Below are 24,660 nucleotides of genomic sequence, written 5' to 3'. Positions count from 1 at the left end.
GGGAGTCAGATGAGGGCAAGTGAACATTTTTTAGTCTTTCTTTGAGTTTAAGGTGCACGCACGTAATATGTCATTAAATGTCTCCAAAAGCTAAAGGAAAGCTAGTGTTCTCCCTCCAACATTCGGTGCTGAACTGACTGTGAAACACCCTGGAGACCACTGAACTCCTCCTCCATGCAGGGTGTGTGCGCGGCTGGCGAGAGCATGCTAAAGTTTTGGGCTTTGACGTGTGACTCAAGTCATTTGGTCCTAGTATCAAGTAAGTCCCAGGTCACTTTTCCATGGGCCAGTCAAGTCACAGGTTATGTCAGGTCAAGTGGAGTCCTAAGTTCAGTCCCCCTCCTGCCAGGTATTAGTCTAATAATGATATTATTGGCCTAGTTATCGAATCATTTCAAAAATTACAACAATCAATTGAATTTGTATTACAATTATTGATATTCGATGAAATAAATGTAATCAAACAAAAAAAGCAACTTTATTAAACATTAGTTGTTTTATTTCATCTTGATCAAAGAATATTCTTTTCAAAATGAACGCAGACTTTGTCTTCTATCAAGTCAAGTTGCGAGTTATCAAAACAGTGACTCGAGTCAACTCAAGTCACAATGACTCCAGTCTAATTCTAAGAGGTCTAAGAGGACATTTTGCTGAAGGCATTCCCCAGATATCGCATTCTCGAGCACGGACCAGACAGGTGTACGGACGTGAAGACGTGTGTACGAACGTACGGACAGACAACCTGACAACATAATGTCATTGGCCACCGCTATGAGCTATAAAGTGTCATAAAATATGAAAAAGTCTCACCGGTTTATCAGCTAAAACTGAGTGTTACTTGTTGTTTTTTAATTCCATAATCTGTTTTCACTTTGCACTATGTATCGCTTTAGCAGGATTAGGTGTCACTGTGGCAGACATTTCATTTTGAAGAGAGAGAGAGAGGAGGCAACTCAACTGTGACAGTCTGGGATTTGTGCAGTGGTGTGTGTACAGTATGTGCGTGTGCTTGTGTCTGTGCATGTTTGTGTTGGGAGGGTGAAGGTCACCCTGAATGGCAGTGCCGCTGTGTGTGTGTGTGTGTGTGTGTGTGTGTTGATACCTTTGGAGCGTGTTCGATGGTGCTTATCGTCTGCATCCACCTCCATCTGCAGAGAAGGCACAAACAAGCTGTTAAACACACGACAGACAGCACTGAAATATTATCTTTAATTTGGATTCGTGTTCCTTCAAATCCAGGACTTTTTCCTCTCCTTGTGAAACATGCAGTTCACACCTGATGTTTGGAACACTTGGATGTAAGGCTTCATGTGCTGTACTGATGTACATGACGGACTGACTCGCTGTCATTTAAAGAAAGGTACATTTGGATTCCTGTTATCTGAAATCATTCCCGAGTAAAGGAGACCTACTGGCACATACAACTGGCCTGCTAAATCTATATTTATGCTTTTATACAAATGGAAAATGTTTGATCTCCTCCTCTATAGATGATTTTTTAGTCAATCCTTCTTTATTTGATAGAGAGAGACAAGGCAAGACGAAAACAAGACTTTCACCCAGGAGAGCGGTGTTCATGTCCAATGTCAAACCAAGTCAACGTTGAGCTTTAATCTTCATTTTGTTACGTTGCTTCCATATTTTACGAGGGGAGGTTTTTTAAGTAACAAACATACTTATTTTAACACAAACCATGATCTTTTCCTAAACCAAACCAAGTGCTTTTGTTGCGCAACTAAACCTAAAATCTAAGTAGATTTGGAAGTTTATTTTGCAAAGGAACTGTATGCGCCTAACAAGCGGCCACAGACGCGCCGTCCTGACACGTCCGACGCTGACTCTAGGAGGCAGCTGCGGTTTTTGACGAGGTGGGAGTGAGAATGTGTCGCAACATCATTTAATCCATTTTCATAAATTGCCATATTAAAATGATGCAAAACATAAATTCTGAACTTGTCATTCATCATTCTCTCCATCCATCTGTCCAACCGTTCATGCGCTCATTCATGAACGTGTGTGATCTATCAGTCGCTTTACACATGCACTGCAGGCGTGACACCATCTAATTATAACTGCATGGTCCTCCTCAGGGTTCAGCCCGTTCAAGCTCTTCATATGGCAGAGTAAGCATCACCCTCCCTTCCTCCTCTCTCTCATGTCCGTCCCTCTGAACTGAAGGTAGGTCCGTCCCCACACCAACACATCATAAATTGTTGAGGGGCCTGAACGTCGCTCTGTTATTTCCAGATGTCCCTACGTAAATATTCATGCCTGCTGGCTTTGGACTATGACGGGGGCCGTTGCCCTGTTTGGATGTCTCTTTTTATTAAACATGATTTATTAACACCACACTTACTGTACTGTGGAGCCCCTCAGCCCTAATGGTGTGTTTCTTTATGAAGGCCCATAAATGTTTCAACGGGAGAAAAATAAAATGATGAAAGGCAGGGATACCTTGTAAATCTTATTAGCGGAGCAGCGAGGGAACAACCTGAAGTACTGTAGGGTGATCCAAACGATATATATATATATATTTATATATTGTACATAAAACTTAACTGTGGTTACCATGGCGGTGGAAAAGAAACCCTTCTTTGAGGACAGAAAGGAAGGAAAAAAGGGAAACAACGTACGAATCTAGCTCCTCACATGTGTGAGTGTGCAACCTTGATTGTGAGCAAAGACTACCCCCCCCCGAGCATCGGTCTGATCATTGCTGTTTTATCAAAGCTCCTCTGGAACAACCCGCAGTACGAGCAGGAGTGAGCGCTTCCATTCAACATGTGCAATCCACTTTAAAGTGGGACAGAAACCGTTTTCCGCATGTAGATTTTCTCACAGAAAATGGACTTTTTATGTCTAAACAGCAGGGTGCAGACATGATAGCACCCTGCCCCAAATGTTTGTGTTCCTTCATGCAGTGGCCAACTCCTTACACAAGTGCTCACTTGTGTCAGACATTCAAAAATACATAAAACGTCAATGGAATGATATATTCAATGTCCCCTTTATTTGAAATCTAAGCTTTGAGAAGTTTCCGTTTATCACTTTTGTCCTCTGCTTTAGTTAGCGTGTACTTGCTGCTTTTTCTGCACTGAAATCAGAGATCACTTGCCAATCAATGTGGGTGGTACTGTCATTTCTGTTCAATTTATTTTCTGAATTTAAAAGGTTCTGTAGGTGGCGCTCTATTCTTTCTCTGTTCGGCCATGGAGGCTATTGTTCCTCCCACTTCTTTTCCTGCTCCCACAGCAGCACCAGCATGTGTATCACACTCACTGTTAACAACTATTATTTGGGGCTTCATTGTTTTCTACAACTAAAATCATTGCTTCAAGCATACAGTGTGGAATGAAACACATCACCTGCATTCTATCTTAAATACAAAAGAACAAAGAAAGGGTTCACTATCAAAACTGTACTTGTTTTCTGTATCTTCGTGTAGAACGAACGGGTCTGGACCAAAGAAGAACACCTGACGGGAGAATGTGCCACTGGACTGGGATCACATTTGGAAAGGTATAGCACATACCTTCAAAAACTCCAATCAAAAGTTTCTTAATGAAACTCACTCTGTCACCATACAGACAGACTTGTTTTGGTTCTGTAAGGTCGTTTCTCTCAATAGTGTGCTCCTTATTGACTAAGGACTTGAATTATGTCGTTCCATCCACCCTACTGTATTGCTCCTGAATGACTTGTCCTTGCTTAATCTTTCACAACATCACAAACTGCCTAAACAGCTGTTACTCTCACAAAATCCCAGTGATTATGTGTTTATCTCCATGTTGTCGGCAGCCATAGGATGAATGGTGCAAGAGAGAACCGTCCTATCCATGACATGAGCCGTCAGTAACATCCAACAATGTACTGTATGTAACGTTACTGTATCAGAACACACTGCCCAGTGAGTTGTATGGAGATCTGTTTTGGGGGGCGGGTGTCACCATTAGTGTTAATTAGGGCCCGAGCACCGACAACGTCGGGCCGCGAGGTCCCTATTGAAACTGTAGGAATTATTAGGGCCCGAGTTGCAGTCTGATTGGGGTGTCCAGCTGCGGTATGAAATATTGGCTCAATAGCGCCCCCTATTGAGTAGCCCCAACATCGGGTTTCACCTAGCTGTATGAAATTTGGTAGGTATGTGGAACGTGATGAGACGCACAAAAAATCCTCTTGGAGTTTTTCATTAAACCAAACAGGAAGTCGGCCATTTTGACTTTTATGATGTTTTTTGACCATTTCAAGGCGTCATACTTTAACGAACTCCTCCCAGAGATTAGACCCGATTGACTTCAGATTCGGTCAGTATGCTCTTGAGACCTTAGCAGTGAAAAGTTACTCAAAGATCAAAAAGTTATCGAACTATGTATCCGTGGCGTGGCGTCAAAAAAACACCATTTGCCGCGAAACAGGAAGTGGTTGTAACTCGGCCGTACATTGTCGAATCTGCTCCAAATCTCTCATATGTCATAACATCCTGAACCGGAACACATCTATATGATATTTTAGAATCATAGTAATAGCGCCACCTAGTGGCAACTGGAAGTTGTAAGTTGTGTACTTTGACATCCTGTTCCTCACAGATTAATCAGATCCCTCTAAAATGTTGTCAGAACAGCCTTAAGACCTTGATAATGCTTCATTGTGAAAATTGTAAGAAGTTGTTGAAGGGCGGCGACGTGGCGGCTCGGCGAATTTCGATCCCCTCGCCATAAACGAATAAACTGATGTAACTCAACTCCACATCATCAGATCTTTACCAGATTGCACATGTTTGATTAGACTCCAGGCCTGAAGACATCTGCAGGCCAATTTTGAATCATAGTCATAGCGCCACCTACTGGTAACAGGAAGTTAAAGTCATTATACTTTGGCTTGTTTCTCTTAGTAGGTAAATCAAATCAACATCAAATTACTTCCACGCAAATGTAAGAAGTTCATAATACCAGTTCATGAAGCTTTTGATGTTTCGTCGAACGCCGTTGCCGTGGCGATGCAGTCTTCGCCGTTAACAATGAAGGTCATTTTGAGAGGCTAAAAATGCTCGAAACATAAGCAAACTTGGCAAGCAGATTACAAGCCCAAAATTTAGTTATGGAATATGATTTTATTGGTTCAGAGTGGCAAATCGGCTCAATAGCGCCCCCTACAAAATTTCAACGAAGCAGCCCTCGCTGTACGTTTCACATAGATTTACAAAATGTGGTAGGCACATGTATCACATGTGGACTTAAAATAAAGTCTCTTGGGACCATGCTCTAAACCCAACCGGAAGTTAGCCATTTTGAATTTTGTATGAATTTCTCGTGTTTTTTTTCCATTTCCAGGTGCTGTACTACGAACTCCTCCTAGGGAATTAATCCGATCAGCTTAGAATTTGGTCAGAACAATGTAAAGACCTTAACGATTAAAAGTTACTAAAAGCTTTAGGTTTCATCGAACGACGTGGATATGGTGTGACGGCCATTTTACATGGTTCACCATCATCCATCAAGCTGTTGTAACTCGACTGTGCTTTGTCAAAACTGTCCCAAACTTGACATGCTTGTTCACTGTCATGGCTTTAGGACTTTTGCATGCCAATATTAACTCATTGTCATAGCGCCACCTACTGATAAGCACGGACGTAAGCAGGATTCTATAAATACAGCGCCCCAAACACTGACCTTATTGAAAGGGTTTGTGGGCACACAATGAGAAAAGAATGACTTCTCTGATATAAATATGTGCATAGTAAGATGCTTGGAGAGCAGAAATTAGATAAAAGTGGTTGTCAAGCCACTGTCGGTGGGCATTAGCATAAATGATCTGTCCAGAGCTTCTACATGACAATCAGGTAAAATGTTACAATGAATGCTTCACACTACAATCTAAAGTTACAGAAGAACTTAAAATGAAAACGGTGTTAAATTAAAGTGTTCAAGTAACAGCAAATGGCACTACCGTTTTGTTAACTTTCATGTAAGTCCAAATACAATCAGCAGGACACTGCAGGGAGTTGAACCCCATCCCAGTAAACTGACAGTCTGTTATGTTACAAACACTGAAGCGCATTCACACACATTTATTTTCTTAATGATCTTAACAGGCTTACATTTATGATTGTATCGGAGGTACACTCAAAACATTTGAGGCTTAAGACCTGGCAACATAAGCTTGCTACGCTGCTGGTCTACGCAGGAAATATCTCACTCGTGCACGCAGAGTGTGATGGTCACAGAAATTCATGGCCGTGTCACCCAGAGTCCTGCCAGTACCAGGAAATACCGTTTAACTCGTGCACGCAGTGTATGACGGTCACAGAAATGCATGGCCAGAGTCCTGCTAGTACCCTCGACGTGCGTGAAGTTGCGAAGGCCCGATCAATGCTGCTCGCAGCTTTAATTATTATTATTATTCTCTCGAATGAAACGCCTTTTTGGGGGCTTTATCATGTCCCCAACGTCCCGATATTTTGCGAGAATATCAGGACTGCTGAAAAATTTGATATTTTATGGGTCCCATGCTCGAACATGAAAATATTGCTCACTGGCGCCCCCTAGAATTTAGCCCCCTCATCCAGTATGTCCAATTAACTTGAAATTTTACACAGGCATGCCACCAAATGAGGTCTACAAAAAAGCCTCTTGGACCCCTAAGCTCCGCCTCCCAAAATTTTCCGCCATTTAGAATTTTCTGAAAAACACATTTTTGCAACCTCCTCCTACACGCTGAGTCCGATTGCTACTAAATTTGCTGTGGATCAGTATTGGATCTATATAATAACATTCTATCAAAAGATGTTTGATATCTCATTACGTTTAGAAGATATGGACCAATGAACTTTATAAGGCGTGGCTTTGTTTTTCAACACTCATAACTTCAAAACCATCTAACCTATAATCGCAAAATTTGTCTCATATGTGCACATCGTATATTGTTACATACCCTACAATTTTCATTCCATTCAACCACTTGGGAGCGATACAGTAGTTAAGCCATTTTTGGCTTTTTTGTCAATTTTCATCATTTTCAGATGTTGTACTTTAACGAACTCCTCCCACAGAATTCATGCGATCGACTTCAAATTTGGTTAGGATGATCTAAAGATATTAATGATGAAAAGTTACTAAAATGGTCTACTGACATTGAACGACCTTCATTTTATTTCATTCACCATGAAAAATGAAGCTTATTTTTCTGTGACTTAGGATGCTCAACAAGCCTTGGAACTTTGCACAGGTGTCATAGGTGATGGAAATAAATATTTCATATGGCTTTTTGGCTTGACCCTTTCAAATTGCCTCGATAGCGCCCCCTACAAATATTCAAAATCGCAGCCCCAGCACTACGTTTGACCTACATGTATGAAATTTGGTAGGCGCATGTATCACATGAAGACTTAAAAAAAAGTGTCTTGGTGCTCTAAAATTAACGGGAAGTCAGCCATTTTGATTTTTGTGTGAATTTTCCCATGATTTCTCGTCGCTATACTTTAACAAACTCCTCCTAGGGACGTTGTCAGATCCTTTTCAAATTTGGTCAGTACAATCTAAAGACCTTTGCTATTAAAAGTTACTCAAAGCTTTACGTTTGATGGAATGGTGTAGCCGTGGCGTTGCGGCCATTGTAGGTGATTCGCTATTAAACAACAAGCTGATGTAACTCCACTGGACTTGCTCAAATATGTCCCAAACTTGCCATATTTGATAACAGTCATGGCCTGAGGATGTCTACAAGCCAATTTTCACTCAAAGTCATAGCGCCACCTACTGGCAACAGGAAGACAGCATTATGTGACAAACTGAATCCGATTTATATGACATTGACATGATGTGGTCTATACTTGATGTAGAGCAACACAATGCATGTTTGCGCGTGTTCTCTGGCATCACAAAGTGGATACAGGAACTGGTGGAATATTTGCACTACATAATTTCCAGCGTCACACAGTCCAAGCATTAAAAATATGTCTAACTTGTGGGCACGCTGTCTGATGGACGGATATTTATGGCCGCTTCTGCCAGCGTCCCGCCAGTACCCCCGAGACGCGGGAAGGTGCGAGGGACCGTTCATCGCTGCTCGCAGCTTTAATTATTATTATTATTATTATTATTCTTTTTCTCTCGAATGAAACGCCATTTTGGGGGCTTTATCATATCCCCAACATTCCCATATTTGGCAAGCATATCAGGATTGCGGGAAAATTTGATATTTTATGGGTCCCATGGTCGAGCATGACAAAATTGCTCGCTAGTGCCCCCTAGAAGTTGGAAATGCAAGCCCCGACAGCGCGTATGTCCAAATGACTTAAAATTTTTCGGTCATGAGCAACTCAATGAGTTCTACAAAAAATCCTCTTGTGACCCTAAGCTCCGCCTACCAAAATTTTCTGCCATTTTGAATTTTGTAAAAAAAAAAAGAATTCACTTCTTCTAGACCCTGGGTCTGATTGGTATCAAATTGGTTGTGAATCATTATTAGATCTATATCATTACAAGTTATGAAAATCTTGTTGATATCTTCTTGCATTAAGAATATATGGACCAATACATTTAATAGGGGTGTGGCCTTCTACTGCAATATATATAACTTCAAAATCATATGGCCTATCATCACGAAATCTGTAGCATATGTTCACATTGTGTCCTGTAACATGCCCTCAAATTTTCATTCCATACAACCACTAGGGGGCGATGCAGTAATACTCCCATTTCTTTGCATTTTTAGGCATTTTTTATCATTTTCAGGCATTGTACTTTAACGAACTCCTCCCACAGAATTTATACGATCAACTTCAAATTTGGTCAAGATGATCTAAAGACATTAATGATGAAAAGTTACTAAAATGGTCAACTGACATTGAACGACCTTCGTTTTATGCGGCGCCCATGTCACGCACATTTCGTGCCGTTCGCCATGAAAGAGGAAGTTGTTGTAACTCCAAGGTACTTTATTGAATCTGCCCCAAAATTGTTATGCATGATGCTGGTCCAGGCCTGAGCACATTTCCATGGCAACATTTTCACAAAGTCAATGACCTACTGGCAAAAGAAAATGACAAGTTTTATACTTTGATGTACTCTGACTAGGAAGTTGCCCAGATCAGTCTCAAATTTGGTAAGCTAAGCCGTAAGACATTGATAATGCTTCATCATGAATATTGTGAGTTGTCGTTAAACACTGTTGCCGTGGCAATGCGTCATTCGCCATGAAAAATTAAGCTTATTTTTCTGTGACTTAGGATGTTCAACAAGCCTTGGAACTTTACACAGGTGTCATAGGTGATGGACATAAATATTTCATATGGCTTTTTGGCTTGACCCTTTCAAATTGCCTCGATAGCGCCCCCTACAAAGTTTCAAAAACGCAGCCCCAGCGCTACGTTTGACCTACATGTATGAAATTTGGTAGGCACATATATCACATGAAGACTTAAAAAAAAGTGTCTCGGGACCATGCTCTAAAATGAACGGGAAGTCGGCCATTTGGATTTTTGTGTGAATTTTACCATGATTTCTTGTCGCTATACTTTAACGAACTCCTCCTAGGGACTTTGTCAGATCCTTTTCAAATTTGGTCAGTATAATCTAAAGACCTTTGCTATTAAAAGTTACTCAAAGCTTTATGTTTGATGGAATGGCGTAGCCGTGGCGTGGCGGCCATTTTACGTGATTCGCCGTCAAACAACAACCCGGATGTAACTCCACAAAACGCAGCCCCAGCACTACGTTTGACTTACATGTATGAAATTTGGTAGCAACATGTATCACATGAAGACTTAAAAAAAAGTGTCTTGGGATAATGCTCTAAAATGAACAGGAAGTTGGCCATTTTCATTTTTGTGTGAATTTTCCCTCGATTTCTAGTCGCTATACTTTAACGAACTCCTCCTAGAGACTTTGTCAGATCCTTTTCAAATTTGGTCAGTACAATCGAAAGACCTTTGCAATTAAAAGTTACTGAAAGCTTTATGTTTGATGGAATGGCGTAGCCGTGGCGTGGCGGCCATTGTATGTGATTTGCCATTAAACAACAAGCTGATGTAACTCCACTGGACTTGCTCAAATATGTCCCAAACTTGCCATATTTGATAACAGTCATGGCCTGAGGATGTCTACAAGCCCATTTTCACTCAAAGTCATAGCGCCACCTACAGGAAGACAGCATTATGTGACAAACTGAATCCGATTTATATGACATTTACATGATGTGGTCTATACTTGATGTAGAGCAACACAATGCATGTTTGCGCGTGTTCTCTAGCGCCACAGTGGATACAGGAACTGGTGGAATATTTGCACTACATAATTTCCAGCGTCACACAGTCCAAGCATTAAAAATATGTCTAACTTGTGGGCATGCTGTCTGATGGTCGCAGATATTTATGGCCGCTTCTGCTGGCGTCCCGCCAGTACCCCCGAGACGCGGGAAGGTGCGAGGGCCCGTTCATCGCTGCTCGCAGCTTTAATTGGTTTTGTTTTTGTGTTTCCTAATGCATTTAAATTGTTCTTATTTTTTCAAATCTTTCTAATGTGTTTTATTTTTTTTTATTTCCAGTCAGACATATTAATAAAAATGTGGTATATACATACGAGAGTGAGCTGTCTGTTTCACAAATGAAGTGAATGGAATGTTGAAAATAGTCCTAACCTGCTAGTAGGATGTTAAAAGGAACACACACACACACACACACACACACACTAGCATACTAAGAGTGCCTATCTGAAGCCGTTAGCCTCTCTCTGAGGGTCCAGGTTTCAGGCCTGCATCAGCGCTGTCTTCTACAATGAGTGACTCCTGCAGTAGAATAAAAACAACAGCGACAATGACAGTCGTGTCGCCCCCGCGTCTTTCCCTCAAGGCTCCTCGTGAGCGTTGGCCCCAGAAAGCACGCGCGCCGCTGTGGCTCACCAGATGTCGGAGAGCCCTGATAGCCTGTCTGTCTGTTGCTCCCTCTTAGCGCCCCATGGGAAAATGTCACGGCAGTAATGAAGGTTAGCCTGCTTATTGAGGATTAGTAGGAGGCCCGTCCTTCTCTGCGTCTCTGTGTCTCAATTAGGCCCCGGATCAATGTCGTTATGGGCCAGGATGAATAACCACGGAGTCACGTCAAGCCAAGCGCCAAAAGTTTAGGTTGGCTTGAAGCAAACTCCAAAGGAATTTCAGCATGTTCTCCTATTTCTACACGGCACGTCAAATTATATGTGCTTTAACATTCGCAGCGCTGCCGTCAGAGAAAAACATGTATCTCCATATTTGGTGATTTTTAATTTTTCAGATAAAATGTTCCTTATTGGTTTGAGAAAAATCTGTTATTTGATAAGATAAAGGATCCATTTAAAAGCCGCTGGATTATCTCCACCGATTTATTTTTCTCATTTGGAGGTAAATAATTTTTCACAAAACAATGATAATAGAGTGTTTTCTAATTTGTAATAGTTTTTACTTTTATTTTTGAATCATGACTTGAATTAAAAGTTTATAATAATTGCTGGTAATATTTAGTATATCCTACCAAAAAGACAAGGCACATTTCCATTGTTTGTCTTGTTGCACAAACTGTCGGGAGCACTAAAGCAAGGTGGATGTACTTAACTTGTGTTGTATTGTAATTAACCATTTCATTTCACACATGACCTCCACTGGGATTCACTTGGTGCATTGAAAAACCAAGCCCAAGCCGATGGGTAATTTGGTAAAAATCCTGCTGCACTTCATATTCCTATTCACCATTCATTGCCTCTAAATGCGTATGACAGAAGTACTCCATGAATTTTAATCTACGTGGCGTATTGAGCAGCGTATATTGTGTGAGGATTTTATTCACTTTCAGAACACACAAGGTCTGGGGATGTGCCGGCTGCATGAAGCGAAGGCTGCATCCCATTTCAAATGCGCTGAGGCTACAAGCACAAGATGAATTCTCACAGAAGACTGGCATCCTTTGAAAACACGTGCGTACTGTGGATGGAGAGTGGAACGCAGCGCAACATTTTATTCCGCATGCATATTGGAAAAAGCAGCCGTCCAAATGTCAACAGTGTTTGTGTTGGTAATATGGATTGTAGAGTCCTCATCAAAACAAAAACAAATGTGCAAATTCTCCTCCTTGGAACTGAAAGTGTCCATGGCCGTTATTAGGAGTCTTCATCACTATGCAGGAAATGCCATCAGACAGGAATAAGAAGAGGGGGTTTGCTGTTTGATAGAGAAGAATTGGGATATTACTGGGAATGAAACATGATAAGCAATGCAGCGATTATTGTAATATGCACTGAGACGAGCGTTATGTGTGTTTCTATGTGTGTGTGTGTGTTCATCATTTTGGTGGTGGGGGGGGGGGGTGTGGGGGTGCTCAGACATCTGTCACAACAATTCACATCGTTATCAGCTTCCCTTTGTTTTCACCTTGAAGTTTTGGGAGAATGCGTTTCAGGCATATGGCGCCCGACCCACCCTCCGCCACGCATGCGCACGCGCACACACACACACACACCTACACACACACACACACACAGGCACACACACACACTCCCACATTGGTATTCTGTACAGTGTAGTGCTGGGGAGCCACCAAAACTGCGCTGGCACTATCAAATTTCTCTGCGAATAGGTATTTATGCCATGCATCATCTCGTGACAGTAAACACGTGTGCCGAACCGACGCTAAGTGCATCTGAATTAGTGTGAAGGGCTGTGGAGATAGCGTCGGAGTGGGCACTGACAGTCGGAGTGAGGAGGAGAGCGAGGGTGATGGAGACAGAAGGAGACTGAAAATCCAGAGAGTGATTCCTAACTAGTGTGGAGCATGGCTTTGGTGGGCGACGGCAGCAGTGCAGGGCTCTAAAATGGGTTAGAGAGAGAGAGGAGCTGTGATCGGAATACGATAGCGCAATTTATCAGCTGGTCCACAGATCGTAGAGAGGACCCGAAGGATGTGTGTTTCGTACCTAAATGATTGCTATACAGCCTGAGTGGATCATGTTCGGATACCCTTTCCTTCGTAAAATCTTGATTCTATTCGGCTTTATTGCCTTTCATCTCCATCTTTGAAAACTGCATTGCTACTACAGTGGGGAGCAGAACTAATTAAACCGCTATAGGAAATAAGCTGTTGTGTCAAATACTGGTTTGTGTTGGTTTATGTTCCAAGACGGTTTTCCTAAAATCTAATAGTTCAATAAAAGGATCAATATAACTTGATCTCAACAGATTAAAGAATTGATCTCATATTACTGAACATGCAGTTCATGGAAACTTCTCATCTGGGCCTCTGCCAATAATTAATAAGGAAACTTTCAGGCTAAGGAGGATCTATATTTGAAACTTGGCACAGAAAAGAGGTTCAAACGATTGAGGACCTTCATGAAGAAGGGTTCCCTTGTCATTTCAACAATTTCACATTGAAAGCAGAAGATTATGTTTTTGCATTTTTTGTTATTATTCAGATCTCTGTCAGACGAACCTGTTCAGTGTTTTACCCTTTGTTACACCTGAACTAGTCCGTACAGTATATCAGTGTTTTCTAAAAGCAGAAAAACAGGCAAAAAATAGGAGATCTTACCCATAGCCAGTAGACAAGTATGCCTTTCTGTCTTAGTTAGTAAACTATGGAAACGTTATGCTGGCTACTTCTTTTCATATCTGTTGCTTATTCAGTCTCTCTCTTGTTTTCAAAACATGAAAAACATTTTTTTTGTGGTTTGTGTTGAGTTTGAACAGAGTGTGTTTTACAAACCAGTCAGAGTGGAAGGACTAACCAAGACTGTCTTGATCAGTTTTATGGTGTTTCTAGTAATTAGGTTTTGTACATTAATAAATTATAATAACTGTCCAAATCCCCGTTGATTTCATTTATTAAATATTCACGTCAATGCGGATCACATAGCATCATGCCAGAAGAGGGATGGTGAATCAGTGTGTCCACCTGTGTGCCATGTTTCCATCTCGTAGCTGGAGCCAATAAATAGCCGTGACTACAGCAGAGTCATTTGTACGGGGATCGAATGCAGACTGCAGCCTTTCCCACTCAAGACAAAGGCCACATGTACGCGGGTGTTAGTGGGGTTTTGTCCAGTGGGAAAGAAGCTTGATTGACAACTTCCTCTTTACCCATGCTGTCAATTGACTGGTCGACTAATTGTTTCATCTCTAATTTTGTTCAGAACTACAGTATATACAATACATTATAGCTGTTATAACAAGTGCTGTTTGGGTTCTTTGCTTTCAGTTTATTTTGTTGTCACTGAGCAGTGCTGTTGATGCTGTATATATTTATTGGAAAAATCTATAATGTAAAATGTGACAAAAGGAACAAGTTCAATTCAGATTTGTCACACAAGCGTGCATCAGAAGCAGCTCGTGACCACGATCAGAACAACAACCCCATCTGAACAGGGTGTGAACAACGGGATGCGCTGCACTACCTGAAAGGGTTTGGGGTCGAGACGGCTCTCTTGGTCCGGACCTCTGCTTCCACAGTGACCTACCGACGTTCAGCTGGAGAGGAACGGCTCACCACGTCTCCTCCAAACTCATTTTCTACACAGAGGGGAAGAAGAAGACGGGAAAGCGTGCATCATTAAAACCATTTTCCAGAACAATCACGTTCACATGCAGCCATGGCAGGATCTGAGGTTTCTCCGCTCTCCTTTGACTCTGGGCTCAGGAGTAGGCATGTAGCATGGGCTATGCGGCACGCACCAAGCCACCGCTGACTTCCGCCATAACGAAGGCCGCTTGTCGTGTGTGATGGTCTTGGCAACATGGGGTAATTAGCTAGATCTATCATTTTCTGCAGGAAGTGGGGACAAATATAGCTAATGATCCGTGCCTGCCTCCATGATTTCTCTCCTCGGCTCTCCACCCTTTGTTAGAGGAGGAGAGGAAAGAGGGAGGGAGAGTGGTGGGAGATGTGTGGAGTGAGTACAGGGGTCGACGTCCTACTCCTTCAAAAATAAATAAATAAGACATGGAACGTGATAAAGACGGGAAAGGAAAAGAGGTGGAGGTGTGAATGAACACATGCACTCAAACGCTGCCTGTGTACTCTGCCCGTCTTTGTTTCTTTCCATCCGCTGCTGCTAATTGAGAGAACGTATGGGAGTGAACAGATGAGGTGCTGATGGTATATAGGGACCGTCAGAAAGAATGAAGGCCCCCATAGGGAGCCTAGCAGACGGCCCATAACACACACACACACACACACACACACACACACACACACACACACAGCTATTCCCCACCTATTTCAAAGCAGCTTAAATCAAAAACAATAGCTGGTCCTTCAGGACAAACAGCCATAGGCTCACAGTGAGTGCTCAGAGTGTCTGTAGTTTCGTTATGTAAAAAGGAGCGCCGCTTGTTACATGCATAAGCGGACTTTACTTTGATCCATCAGGGGGTCTTTTTTTTTACCCTTCATAACACCTGTTTTCCACCTTCTTTTGGTCCATTCCCTTTGTAGTGTGACTCTGAAGCGTGGCCAAGCTGGAAACAGTGTGAGCGAGTTGTAAGCAAACAATGGGCCACTCAAAACTATATTTTTTGATTTATGACGACGGTCCTGCTGTCTTTTATGTCTTTGAAAATCGGCGTCGAAAGCTGGGTTTCTATTTGATTACAGCCACCAGTGCACCCGTGAAGCATTGTCATTCAGAAAAAGAAATGGCGGTAAAACGAAGTCAAAGTGCTCGGGTGAAAGGTAGTTAGCCCGCTGGATGTACAAATAAAAGTATGACTGTCTCTGGTGGTAAAAAGGAGCTCCTCATGTCTCACCGCATTTAGAAAAAAATCCAATTAGGGAAGGTTGAATGTTTTCTTGCAAATTTGTGACATAATTCCATCTGCTTTTACCACATAATATGCAAACACACACACACACACACACACACACACACACACACACATGCTCATTCCTGACCAACTGGTCTTTATAATCAGAGTGTAAGTGATGGGTCTGTCCTCTGATGAAGGTCTTCATGTGGAGGCTGATGACAAATCACAGCTCTGAGTCTTCATCAGAACACTGCCCACCCCCCCACCCCACCCCCATACATCTCTGTGTATCAGGAAAAAGAAAAGAGAAATGGCAAGAGTCTAACTAGACAACAGAAGACGATACAATACAACAATGCAGCGCGCTGTGGCGGTGTATTTAATGCGTGTGCTTTTGTGTGGTATTCCAGCCATAGAGTTGAGGAGCTCGTCTGCTAGTTTCAGCACCAAGGACAGCGACAGACAGAGCACAGCCAGGAGAGAATGGGCCTTGAACAGCAATGGGAGCACACTCACAGGAAGGCAAACAGACACACACACACACACACACACACAATCTCACATCTTCTTCAAAAACACATACACAGACATTTAAAGACGCGTGTGTGCACAAGCTATTCTCATTCTGCCCCTTTGTTACAAAAAATGATTATATTTTTTACAGTGCTGGGCAAGTTAAAGCGTTATTATCGCTCGGCAGCGAGTGGTGAACAGCTGTGTTTGTGTGGCGTCTCTTCCGTCTCTTCCTGTTTATCTTCACCTACTTTCCCCTGGGTCCTAAGTCCCTCCATGTACAGCTTCTTATCACCCTCTATGTACCAACGTACATTTATAACAAATACTACACATATTACGGTAATCAGTTTTGCATATGTGTCTGACCAAAATACCAAAAAAAGAAATGATTCATTTAAATTATTTTTTTTGAGTTTTTAAGTGTTTTTGTTTGTAATATGTATAATAAGCATATCATTTAGTTATCGCTACTGAGAATTTAACAAACATAAAAAGATGAGAAAAACATGACATAGATAGGTTTACAGTTTTCAAGGTGTATATTTGAGATTGCATCTCTTACACACATGAAGATAAAGTTGTGAACACCGGCTGAATATCTATTATCAGAATCATTATAACTGTATTATAACTGCTACTGTGTAAAGGGAATACTGCTGTTAAAAATAACCTGATTTGTTTAAAGTGTTTGCAAACCAAATGTTATTGCACTTTTGTTCATATAGCAGTACTTTTAAAATAAAAGTGCGCAATACACTACTTTTGAATTCATTATTGAACTTTGCGCATAACAATGCGATAATCGCGATTAATCGCAAAAAAATTGTAATCGTTGTCCAGCACTAATATTTTACTAATTCATTGATTATTCTCAATCTTTTTCCCCCTTTTTATTATCAGCCCAAATAAATATCAAAAACAAGTCTGATTAACATTACAATAGTATATTTAATCATGTTATCTTAAAAACAAGCAAATGTAACCAGATAAAAGTGCCAACGAGTCAGATTCCTGATCAGAACAATACGGGACCAGAGAGTCAAAAGGATTAATTTAATCATGGTACAGAGCAGCCTTTTACCTGAACTGGACAGTCCGTATCTTTACATGACTGAGAACTTAAAATGCTTATGACATGGATTGATTTCATCATTGGAGTAAAATGCAGTTGAGTAACATTAGTTAAAACCATTTTCTCATTCATACGGGACCATTACAGTAAACAGAAGATATAAAACGGACGAATAACAATGTTAGATGAGACATGGTTTAACGTTACCATGACAGCAGTGGTGCAGATAGTTCTTTCAACATGGGGCCGATGAAGAAACATCTGAATAATCGGTTTAAAGTGACGACCAGTACTAACAGGGAACACTTCCCGCGTGTTGATAATCCTAATACATCAGGCTTTGGTGGGGACAAAGCGCTCTGGATGCTTTCACTTTCACAAGTACACACTTTCATACATTGCAGTTGTGCTGCTGTGGTAAGCCATTTTTCCGATGATAGGGGGGACATGCCTGCCCTTTACAGGGCTCCTATATGTATCATAGCCAGAGTGCACACACTTACAATAGCCTGGGAAGACCGGCTGCTGTGGCACACGCAGGCTGTGATGTCCACTGTGACATATACTGTACACGACAGGTATTTTAGACACACGCACACAAAACACAAAGAAACACGCACACATATGGCACATGAGGATAAGGGGCACACACAAATAAGCACATATTACAAGAGAGACACATGCTTTATTCATGTCGTGTGTATGCACGCACACACACACACACACACACACACACACAGAGCAATCTCTTTCTCCCAGGCTCTGAGAGTGACTGGGGCTGCCTGACCTACATTCTAACAGATATGTATACAGGCAGAGAGGAGATGAAATCTCCCTCGCTATTGCTCTCTCCCTCTCTCTGTTCCATATCCTGCGTTCTTTTCCGTGCCTGTTCATTGCCTCTTAGACACACACACACACACAGTGGAGGTGAAGTAGCGACTATGATTTCTGAATGCCCGGGTGCTGCTGCTGAAACTAGCAGAGCCAGAGTACAGCTACATGTGTTTGATGGATGTCAGACCGAGGTGGGAACACGGTTGATGTATGTCCCGCCATTCCTCTGCTGCACATTGAAGATCCACAAACCACCCCGGGCTCTTTATGAATGTAAATAAAATATTTACATCCCCCAAAAAAATACTGAAAGTCAAATCCAAAATTCAGCTTTTCAGGGAAAACAAATGTTGAGGTGAGAGGAAGGGAGTGATGGAACCCGAGTAAGGAAGTCGACGAGGAGAAGTGGAACGAATGCGTGCTGGTGTGCACACTTGTGTTTAGTGGGTGACGGGGTGTTTGTTAGCTGGTCTGATTAGCCAGAGAACAGGAGATGGGATTGGTCTGATTATAAAGCCAGCTGGCAGCTGAAACTGTTCTGTGGGAATCGATGCCTCCTGGACTGGAAACAGACTAAGATAACAGATAAGAAACAGCACACATATTAGTTTTTACTTAAAGGGATCTTTTTGACCCAAATCCTGTCTCCTAATGCAACGGGAGTGGTCTTCATTTGTCCAGCTGTGCAGAGAGCAGATCCATTGTACCCATATTTTGACGATTATTTTTTATTTTAGCTGGCAGTCTGCTCAGAGTGTCTAGGAGTCCTTTCCATGCCCAGACAGCACAGAGGTGAGTAATTCAAAAGGGTTTCAGTCTATAAAAAAAGACCTGATCCACTATATCCCTGAACTAAACCACCCCAACCCTCTAAATCCCACTGAGGCATTACACTGACCACACTGTCAAAACAGTGATAAAGCTGAAACCACTGAAGAAATCCCATGACCCTGCATCTAGACAACTTTAATATCGCAGGGTTTTCTTTCTCCAACAAATCCTCTTGCGAGTAGAGAGAACCATATAACAGAAAGCATGTGAAATACTCTTGAAATACGGGTTTCATTATTGACACTTTTACGTCACGATATGGAAATCTGGATTCACACGAGATCACGTGAGAATTGCGGGAACACGAGATTACATGAAAATCCATCTCTTCAGGCTTCAAGTAATGTTTTGTTTCCAGACCACAGAGATACGGACCAATCAGCGTCCCGCAAGCAGCTAGGGGCGGGGCTTAGGTGTGCGTGAGACGACACGGAGAGGCGACTGTTAGTTCTAAACAACGATAACTCATTCTTAAGAGGTTAGCATAGATCAGGGGTCACCAACCTTTTTGAAACTGAGAGCTACTTCAAGGGTACCGAGTAGTACGAAGGGCTACTTGTTTGATACAAACTTCCTGAATAACAAAGTTGCACAGATCATCTTTTAATAATAATATGTGTGAAGACACTGTCTGATCACATGTCAATGTTAATTATTTCTCACAATAATTATTAACAATGATTTCCACAACAATGATGGTAGGAAACACAGATATATTTCAACATTTATTTCTGTTATTCTGTTTCAACATTTGAAAGTCAGTGGTAAATATCTCTGATATTTTAGTAAATATCTTTGACAGTTTTGGATGAATAGGCACATTTGTAGCATTTGGTTCAAAATCACACCTGTTATATTTTTGTAAAAATGATCACTTCTAACATTTTTTATGAAATCATTAACTGTCATATCTTGAAATCATGTCTCGTTTGTACTAACCACTTTTGTAACATTTTTGAACAAATCATGATCAACAAATCAACTCTGTCCCATGTTTATACAAATCATCAGTTATGAATATCCTGTGTTGTTTGGCTTTGGAGAAAAAGCCTAAAATGTCCTTCAGCCCCCCCAAATAATTTGGCATTATTGGATAAAAAAAAAATTTAATTTTTTTTTTTTTTTTTTTTGGTGATGTCATTAAATTAAACTATTGTTTCTCACATGGACAAGTTATTTATAACTCTAACATGCTACATATGTGTGTGCGTTCTGGTTTGTATGTCTTCTCCCTGTTCAAATTACAATCCAACAGCCTATCATCATACTTAACGATATAAAGTTGACACTGTCAGGTCCATTCTCCATCCATTGTGTGCGGTCCCTTTAAGAATTAGGATTTGGGAGTGACGCGGATATGAAAGCTAGTTTATCCGTCTTTCCTTTACAAGCAGGAAAATTATTTCTCTCTTTATTTGAGAAAAGTTCATATTTGTGTTGTCAAATTTCACTATGACCCTGAAATTCTGTCTCTTGTGTTATCATATACTGAATGCAAGCAAAACTACAGAGCAAAATCACACTCTTTCTGATTGAACCAATCTGTGAACTGTCTGAAACAATGGATATCCAAAAAAAATTGCCGCGCACTACGCGCGCAAACATGCCACTCCCCTTGGGGCTAAGCCCCCCCTTTCTTTGAATCCTAGAAACGCCCCTGATCTTCACGACAGGAGTCATCACATGATCAAAGCCGGTTACTTTTGCACATAGCGCCTGCTGGTGAATGATGCAGCGAGAATGTAGACATTTTGGGAAGTCTGGGTCACCTTTACATTGCGCAATGAAGCCTGCATGCTGGCCCGTCATGGCGGGAGCCCCGTTTGTTGTCACCGACACCATTTCTAATGGTACCTTTTTCTCCACGAAGAAACTAGTATCCTCGGGCGCCCGCGTTCAAACCTCTAGTCTGGGCCTTTTCAGTCGGATTGCGTTGTTGCCCCAACAGAGTTGTAGGCCTGTTCCGAGGACTGACGGACCTGACGACGGGGTGCGCTCGCAGCGTGTGTCCGGCGCCAACGGAAGCACCCGCCATTCGGAAACTGAAAACCTAGTGCAGTACGGAAGCCTCTTCCTGGCTGTCCACCGTGCGCCTCTGGTACCCAACTCTCTTACGACAAGAAATATTGTCATTTTAAAATCTACAATAATGCAAGCATTTTTGATTAAAAATGAACAGCAAATAAAATTTTTAGACGGAGCTCCATGGTGACTAGTGCTATTTTTAGAACATGCCTTGCGGGCGACTCACGTGGTCCCCGCAGGCGACCAGGTGCCCGCGGACACCGTGTTGGCTACCTCTGGTATAGATGCTTCAATAGCAAAAAGAACACAATGAACACGTTAGGCTTTTCTCAATTGAAAATATGTTTGTTAAGAGTTTCATTGACAGATGCTTCATCCAATCACCTGCCAAGTATTTTTTTTTTAAAGTGCCTGCCTTTTGCCAAACTGTTTGAAAATGACGGCTTCTCACATGGTTCTGTGTAACAAACCATCTGGCGCGTCAGGTTAGTCAAACAAGAGTGAGCTGGCAAAAGGTGGTAGCAGCTGATCTGCTAAAAACAACTGAAAGGGCCTGACTGTCGTCAACTTCACTGACATGAGGAGTGTTATGATATTAAAGCTTCATAAGGGAAATGAAGCTATTGAACCAGATTCACTAAAGGAAAAAAAACAAGGAAATAAGAATGAGAATGTTTAGTTTTTATACTGAAGTAAATTATTTCATTTATTGGGTCATTTATACAATTCATTGTATGTATTGTTAATTTGTTAATATTTAGTTTATTTAGCCAATTTTCTAACACGTTGGGGTTCCATAGTGATAAGGGCTGTTCCAAATGTCTACTGGTGATGTTAGTCTCCAAAATGAGTTAACTACCATTAAATAGTATCAGCTCGTCAAATGATTAGGGAAGTAAGCAAATCAATTTCACAGTTGATAAAAAATAGGCAATGTTAACAGCTGGATGCTACATATTTTAAATCTACTGAACAGTAAACTTTAGCTTCAAAAGTAAGATGTGGTTGTTATTTATTTTTGCAAATATCAACGTCCAGTAATTCAGTGATGAGAAGCTGTGTAACAGCCCTGAAAATGCAGCGAGTGGAGCAGGCTCGCTTCTTTTCATTTTGTCTCACTGTCTACTGTCATCCAGCTATCCCCCTAGTCTCTATTCCCTCTAATCTCATTGAGGGTTGTGAGGCTGGAGCTGGCTCACACCGGGCTAGAGGCAGGTCCAGCCAGGATGCACAGGCAAGACGGACACAGAGCTAACCACAGAGCAGCCTATATTAAATCATCACATATCACATTTTAGCTGTCGGGTACTTCTTGTTACAGCGGCTGCAAAAATGAATGTGCCTGTTATGTCTGGATCTCTCCCACGGAGCACGGTATGTCTGAGACGGCCAGGTTCATGGGGGAGAGAGGCGGTAGTGAAGTGGACTGGCTCTATACGACTCTCCCGCTCCCATCAAAGAGGAAGAGTGAGCCGAGGTAAAAGCACTTCTCTGACCCGCTTTTCTCTTCAAGGACGCAGGAGATGGAAGTGACCGCGTGCATGACCTGCCGGGCTCCCAAACACAAACACACAGATGGTGACTGCTCAGGGAAGTGAAAAATAAAGAAATAAAGAAACACAAACACACAGGAACACATCCAGTGCGTTCATTATTGTTAACTTGGCCCCTTCCGATGCGACACACAAGAAGCTAAAAGCACACACAACGCATCCCTCTGCTTTCTCCAGGGAGGGGCCTCCCCCTCTGTAAGGGTTGAGAGTGGGGGGGAAATAACAGTGAGCAAAACCACTGCCGCAATTACCCACGGTGGGGTAATCACCGGCACAATGCACTATGGGTTGGCTGCCTGGGAGTGAGACTGAAATACTCAGGTGAGGAGAGAAGCCAGACAGCAATCAGCCCAGCAGGAGGAGGAAGACAGAGAGAAAGAGGGAGAGAGGAGAGCAAAGGGCCATTCCTTTAATTTCCAGGGGAGAGCCAGGGCCTTAATTACTTGATGAGTCTCCTTCTCTCTCTTTCTCTCTCCCTCTCTGCTCTGTGGCTGTAAGAAGGTGTGTGTGTGTGTGTGTCTGTGTGAGTGCCCATTATCAGACTGGGAAGACTCCAATCACCTCTCGGCACAGATAGCGAGTGAAGGGAACAACATTGCAGTGAGGCAGTGAGGGGGTGAGAGAGAGAGAGAGAGAGAGAGAGAGAGAGAGAGAGAGAGAGAGAGAGAGAGAGAGGGGGGGGGGGGGGATTTACGCCTTTAGAAGTGTTAACAACATCTCTCATCCCCAGCAGCTATAGAACACCAAGGTTGAGGAGTGAGACAGCCGAGACCTGAAATAGCCACAGGACAACAGAGAGCTGTGCGACACCTCCACCTATAGAAACACTACACTACTCATGCTACTGTTGTGGCCGACATGATGCCACGAGGAGCTGTTCCTGACTCTCCATATAAGCATGGAGCATGGCCACCTGCATAATGTCAAGGACTATAAAGGTGCAAGCATTTTTCTTGCAAATGTGAATATGAAAACAATTGTTAAGAAGTGAGCAAATGTCTGAGTTCTGTCGCTCAGTAAAAGGTTCGTGAACCAATAAAAACGACAGCTGCCTAATGGAGCAAACATTTTGATCTGACGTTCCATATATAACTATAGGCTGCTTTTTGTCTCATTTGAGATCAAAGTATGAAATGTTTAGGCGCTGGGATTCCTTTTGACAACAAAAAGCTGAAATGGAAACTCGGTGGTGCCTGAACAACGTGCGCTCTTGCAAGTCAGCGTGTGCTTTTTAACTTTTACTGTTGCATTTGAGTCACGGAGCTAAACGTCTGCTTTTCTGAGAGATGAAACTTAAATGCTGTATTTGAATGAACGGTACTCTCAGATACGACACAATTCATCCAACATACACTGGATCTTTCAGAGTTTATAGTGATCATTTGCAGGTCATATTTCTTTTAACATAAACACATCCCATAATTATTAATAGTAAGGAAGCCTTATTATTGGTTATTAAACAATTGTGACCAAGATATGCGCTGATTGAACATTATTGGCCTTTACTTCAGGTTTGATGACTTTGTTAGAATTATCACACCCTCAGTCATTCCAAAAAGACCTCCGGGTCGCAGAAGATTTTATTATGGATGCCAAATAAATTTACAGAATTTCTTCCACAGGAGCCTGAATGTTGGTATTGTTCTGATAATTGTAGCCTACTTATAACATTCAATCTAATATGTACATCAGTTTGTTTAACTGAAGAGAGGAAAGGAAAAGAATGAGAGAGCCTTTTAACGCATTCATTTGGTCTCATTTATAAAGTATTTAACATGTGTGTATGATTTCAAAAACACATAAAACAAAGTTGTGATAACTCAAATGTGTATCTTCTAAATGGCTGGTTTACCTATTCAAGAAAATGTAAGCACTCTTCCTGGGCGACTGTGGCTAAGTGGAGAGCAGGGTTCTTCAATCAGAGGAACGGTGGTTCGATCCCCGGCTCCGATGGTCGCATATCGATGTGTCCTTAGGCAAGACACTTAACCCCCAAAAAATGCTCCCGTAGCTGTGTGTGTGAACGTTAGTTAGTCCTGACGGTGGGTATGTTAGCGTACCATC

At 42.0% G+C, this 24,660-nt stretch overlaps 1 protein-coding gene across 1 annotated transcript in view; it reads right to left on the bottom strand.

Moving 5' to 3' along the window:
• The window catches only part of LOC116399587 (myelin transcription factor 1-like protein), a 75,232-nt gene that overhangs the window by 24,685 nt on the left and 25,887 nt on the right, over positions 1 to 24,660 (bottom strand). The window contains exons 2-3 of the mRNA XM_031876836.1: positions 14,412 to 14,526; positions 1,103 to 1,148 (exon numbers count right to left, since the gene is read on the bottom strand). Of these exons, the coding sequence (XP_031732696.1) occupies positions 1,103 to 1,148 (46 nt within the window). The 5' untranslated portion in view covers positions 14,412 to 14,526. The remainder of the gene's footprint in view (positions 1 to 1,102; positions 1,149 to 14,411; positions 14,527 to 24,660) is intronic.

The sequence above is a fragment of the Anarrhichthys ocellatus genome, unplaced genomic scaffold (assembly GCF_004355925.1).
Source record: "Anarrhichthys ocellatus isolate YVR2014 unplaced genomic scaffold, GSC_Weel_1.0 scaffold117, whole genome shotgun sequence".
Taxonomy (NCBI): Eukaryota; Metazoa; Chordata; class Actinopteri; order Perciformes; family Anarhichadidae; genus Anarrhichthys; species Anarrhichthys ocellatus.
This window is presented reverse-complemented; position numbering and strand designations above follow the sequence as displayed.